Source organism: Diprion similis, chromosome 10 (genome assembly GCF_021155765.1).
Source record: "Diprion similis isolate iyDipSimi1 chromosome 10, iyDipSimi1.1, whole genome shotgun sequence".
In the NCBI taxonomy this organism is placed as follows: domain Eukaryota; kingdom Metazoa; phylum Arthropoda; class Insecta; order Hymenoptera; family Diprionidae; genus Diprion; species Diprion similis.
In genome coordinates, this window is record NC_060114.1 from 138,136 (window position 1) to 143,390 (window position 5,255).

Below are 5,255 nucleotides of genomic sequence, written 5' to 3' on the forward strand. Positions count from 1 at the left end.
TGTTCGTATTAGCAATAAGCAATTCATAATCCGCAGACTTCATAAAAATAATATGCATCTTAATTTCTTACCCTTGTTGCATACGCCTGTATAATTCCATATTCTAATGAGAATAAGTGGGCATCCATCCTGCACTTCGCGATTTATCCTGTGGTTCCGTATATGTGCGAAAAAATATTCGTGAATATTAGTGCGGTCAGGTTAAAATTCATTTTTTCATCACTATTGATGAAGTTTCGTATTTTTGAAAATGATTTTATATTCGCTATTCGAGTGACTAATTTTTTTATATCTTCATTAACTGCCGTTTATTGGCACCTGCAAATTAGCAGCCTTCGTTTAGAGTAGATCTGACAAAACTTCGGCCTCTTGTTTCGATTCAGGGAAACAGATCCTAATGAATCAACAACAGTTAGTCATCGGCAGAATCCGCTTGGCGAGAGGGCACTCTTATTCGACTATGCCTTTTTCAAGTGAATGCATTTTTCCTTATAAAAATTCGACTGCTTGGCCAGGCGTGTGAGAGTTATCGGGAAAAATAGGGAATTTGGCCACATTTTTTCTATATTCGTTGATTAATTTTGGGGGGTGAGCAGCTCAAAATTCGAAAACACGATATCCTGTCAGCTCATGAATCACTGAACATTTTGCTATGAAAGATTTTTCGAATCCGTTCATTTGAAGCCAAGTTCTCTCGTGGAGCCAAAGGGGGTTTCGAGGGGTGGGTGCTCAGGGGTTGCAGCTAAAAATTCGAAAACACGATATCCTGTCAGCTCATAAATCACTGAACATTTCGCTATGAAAGATTTTTCGAATCCGTTCATTCAAAGCCAAGTTCTCTCGTGGAGCCAAAGGGGGTTTCGAGGGGTGGGTGCTCAGGGGTTGCAGCTCAAAATTCGAAAACACGATATCCTGTCAGCTCATGAATCACTGAACATTTTGCTATGAAAGATTTTTCGAATCCGTTCATTTAAAGCCAAGTTCTCTCGTGGAGCCAGAGGGGTTTCCGAGGGGTGAGTACTCGGGGGTTGCAGCTAAAAATTTCAAAACGCGATATCCCGTCAGTTTATAAATCACTGAATATTTAGCTTCGAAGATTTCCTAAATATGTTGTTATTTAGACTAATTTTCTTTAACGGAAAATCAGATTTTTAGGCGCTGGTCGCGGGGGGTTGTACCTATGGATATAATATAAGTATATCCAGAAAGCTCATAAATAGCTCATAATTCTCAAATTTTTCTGAGAATTTTTTCCCCACTTCCTTTGTTGTGGGGGGGGGGGCTGCGTGCGCACGTTCTCAGCCCCCCCAACTAAAAATATGAAATTTTCGCTCGATTTTTCCAGCTCAAAATTTGAAGTTTTGTTATTTCGAAAGCTCATAAATAGCTCATAATTCTGGTATGTTGAATTTTTTCCAACACTTTTTTTTTGCAGTGGGCGGGCTGGCTACTCACGTACCTGGCCCCCCCACTCAAAATCGCTGATTCCTGCTCAACCGGTTGAGCTCAAAAATCGAAACTTGGATATTCTGAGAGCTCATAAATAGCTCGTAATTTTCCATATTTTGATTTATTTTTTTCTCAAAGTAGGGGGGCTAGCTACTTAGAGGTCTCTTCATTTGATAACACGAGAACGCTTATACTTCTTGCGTCACAAGTTGACTACTAGATCATTTGAAAGTTGGGTAAAACGGGTGATTTTACCCTTTGTAACACTACCCCCCCCTGAGGAAAAGAGTCGTCCCGACTCGGACAAATTGAAACAATAATGAATTTGATCTAAAAGACCGTGCTCGAAGGTGAGTCGGAGCTGTGGCTCTAAAAATTCAAAAACTCCCTTTCTGCTATCTGGCATTTGCCCACAGTCTCAAGGTAAACCACAAAAAACCTTGAGCAGATAGTCGAGCATTAAGCGGAATTTAAGATTTTATGTGCTGTGTTTTCACAAAGGTTAGTGTAAAAGTGTGTAGTGTACAACTTCGTGTAAAATCCGAAGGAGCGGTCAGTCTCAAAATTTCGGAAATCAGGATGATCCAATCGAGCCAAAATGATTCGGAGAGAGGACCACGGGGACAGGAGAGGTTCTTGTAGGAGTCCAAATCGACGGTGGCCTTAGGAGGTTTTTGGGGCTTCTTCTCAACCTTTGGGAACGAGGGAGAGGAAAGGAAGCGAGCCGGTTCCGAATTCTTTCGGAAACTGCACATCCTAGATTGGGAAGACAAACGTGAGTGAAGGCAGACCAATTCGAATTCGCTAAGCGAATTTGGGAAAAACACGGATCGTATAGATTTTATTTTCATTTGAAAGAGAGAAAATAAACGATCTTATCTGGATTAATGTTGAGTGTTTTTTCAAAATCGGGGCCTTCAGTCATCCTCAGGTTCCAGGAGAGGGTGAAGGAAAATCGGGTTTTGTTATAAAGCAACCTGAAAAAGTACTGACAAAAACTGACACATGGGTTAGAAAAATGTGAAAATCAAATAATCGCTTATCGACCATGAAAAATAACAATCGCAGCTCTATTCATGTTTTTAATAAAGCGAAGCCTATTCGTCTCAAAGTTCGATTGGTGAAGAAAAGCTTCTAGAAAGAAACAAAATCGACAAGAAAAACAAAAGGGTTAGTGTAACAATTAGTACAAATCAAACAACCCAGATCTATGAAACCTTTCAAACATCATGGGCATGTCAAGAAATCACAACAGCATCAATGCCCGAGTTTTGGCCGGGTCAATCAATTTTGAGCGACCAAATAAATTAACTGAGTTGGAAGTGGAAGAATTCTTCAATAAAGAGTGGATTAAGATGTCATGTGGCAATTTGCACGCGTTTAAGGAAGAAGACAAAGCAGGATTCGTCTGCGGAGGTTGTCGGACGTGAGTTTGTCCCTTTTTTTTTTTTTAATAATTTATTTATTTAATAATTTTTTTTTTTTTAGAGGAGTTCCCGCTATGGAAGTGATCTTACACGTCACACATAGGGGTGTAGGAGCTGAATGCAGGCGATGCCATTTCTCTCTTTGTAATGTTATTAAATCTACTTCCGGTGTGACGTTGCACCCCGCGTGCACGTCACAATAAGCCCCAAACCCGCGGAGCGGGGCCGAACAATGCCGAACCGGCCCGGGCGCACCCGAAGACGCGCCGGGCCGGCCGGAAAAGTCACTCTTGTGACAACCTCCGCCGCCGAAGGAAGCCCACGCGACCCCAAGCATTCTCTACGGAAAAGGTCAGCTGCTTCACATTTACTGCCTCGTGCAACCACCACGCTACGCATCTCCTCCGCTAGTCACCACATCGCACCCCTGCATCCTCACCAGCTATCCTCACCAGCTCTCCCCACACTCTCTCACACCCCCCCCCACACACGCACCTACCCCCACACACACACACCTCCTCTCACTCACACGATCATTTGTACTTACTCGTTAGTTTTAAGGACTTAGGTTTAAGAAAACGCTAATCGGCTGGGGCGTGACCAGCCGCCACGCGGGACTCACCCCATTGTTATTTAGTAAGTAAGGCACGACGACACCAAAACCCCAAATATACGTCCGACTTTCGCATTTCATAATTTCGGCGTGAATTCACTCTGCCCCGTCTCTCGTCTCCCTCCTCTCTCCCCAAATAGGTGCGAGGTTCACCCCTCGTCACACCGGCTGTAACCAATGTCAAGCGGTAAAAATTGCTTTAATTAAAATTTTCGAAATCACTTATCTTTTTTACGGTATTTAATAGAATTCAATAAAGCCCTTTTTTTTAACTAAATATTAAATAAATCCGTTCTTCTTTCATTGAGTTCACTGGGGACTATTATTATTTTGTTAACATAGCCTTACATAAGTCGTTGTAAACTTGGTCAGCGGAGGTTTCGGCGTCTATGATCATAACGGGGTAAGGTAAGGAAGCAGGTAAGGAAGAAAATTTTCCGATTACTAGCCATTCTTCATGGACTTCATGAAGAGTTCTGGGCAATTCAAAAGAAACTCCGAATTCTTCTTCTCGTGAGCGAGAAGAGATCCGAGCAGAGGAAGTCTCAGGGGAAACTCGCAGGTAAACTATCAAATCTACTATGAGTCCTAACGCTTCAATAAGGAGAGCGGAATTCTTGTTGAGTGAATGGGACTCGAAGTCTCGAAAATTTCCTAATCTACGTCGAGCTTCGATAAAACAATTGCCACTATAAATTGATCTTCTCCATCACTTTGACAGGAAGAGAGGTTACTTGAAGATGTCTGTCACACATAACCTGTTGAACGTGGTTTTGAAATTGATAGCAAAAGCGATCCGGGTCTCTATACATTAATTCGAGTAGGTTAACCCCAGCAATGTTACGATATTCATTTAGCGGTTCTAACAACGTACAGACCCGAGGATCGGCCATGAATCTCTTAGTAAAGGTTGTCTTCCTGCATCCGATGTTTCCTTCGACGATAATACAAAGTGGCTTCTTCTTATGGAGAGAAATTCCGAAGGGGAGAGATTATGTTCCCAATCAATTAAAGACTAGAAAACAAGAAGACTTGAAGTTTCTTTACTTTTCTCAGGGTTGATTCAAAGGTGGTCTAACCTGGGAGGATGTTCCAGGTCCGGGTGATTCCGTTCGAGTCCGTTCCTCGAACGAAGCTAGACGGTCCAGGTGGACGACCTTTTCTTTGGAGTGAGGCGTTTTTCGGATCCTGTAAACGACATCGTTGATCCGGTAAACTATTGAATATGGACCTTCCCAGTTTCGTTGGAGTCTTGGACATTTTCCTTTCTGTCTTCTAGGTTGGCAAAGCCAGATAGAATCTCCGGGATTAAATTTCGAAATCTCTAGCTCGTATATCGTAACGAGCTTTTAATTTATCTGAAGCCATAGAAATTCTTTCCCTTGCAAAATTATAAATTTCTTCTAGGTGTTGTTGTAAATCAGAGGCATAATCTGTATGAGGTTGAGTTTGCACGGGAACAGGGCCTTTCTCTAAATCTGACGGGAGTCGAAGATTTTTCCCCGTAAGCATACAAGCGGGCGTCTGTTTTGTCGTCTCGTGAATCGCAGATCTATAAGACAGGAGGAAAAAAGGAATCCAGGTGTCCCAATCTCTCTGATTCTGCTCTACGAAGGACAACAAATATTGGAGTAAATTTCTATTCAGACGTTCTATCATGCCGTCAGACTGAGGATGGATGGGAGTAGTACGAGTTTTTATAACCCCTAAAATTTGAGTAACTTCTTTCATTAAGCTTGACTCAAAATTTCGGCCTTGATCGGTGT

General features: G+C 42.2%; 1 protein-coding gene across 1 annotated transcript; it reads right to left on the reverse strand.

Moving 5' to 3' along the window:
- Nucleotides 1-3,669: 3,669 nt before the first annotated feature.
- LOC124410894 (deoxynucleoside kinase-like) lies at nucleotides 3,670-4,749 on the reverse strand. Its single transcript, XM_046889595.1, has 5 exons — nucleotides 4,721-4,749; nucleotides 4,569-4,677; nucleotides 4,203-4,451; nucleotides 3,838-4,105; nucleotides 3,670-3,686 (listed from the first exon to the last, which is right to left on the reverse strand). Exons 1-5 carry the CDS (start codon nucleotides 4,747-4,749, stop codon nucleotides 3,670-3,672), a joined length of 672 nt encoding a protein of 223 aa, XP_046745551.1.
- Nucleotides 4,750-5,255: the final 506 nt, after the last annotated feature.

Excerpts from the sequence above, each read along its gene's own strand:
- LOC124410894 (XM_046889595.1), bottom strand. The coding sequence starts at position 4,749 with ATGTCCAAGACTCCAACGAAACTGGGAAG. Across the intron at positions 4,452-4,568 it reads GACCTGGAACATCCTCCCAG|AAGAAGCCACTTTGTATTAT; the intron begins GTTAGACCACCT and ends TCTCTCCATAAG. Across the intron at positions 4,106-4,202 it reads TAACCTCTCTTCCTGTCAAA|AATTCCGCTCTCCTTATTGA; the intron begins GTGATGGAGAAG and ends TCACTCAACAAG.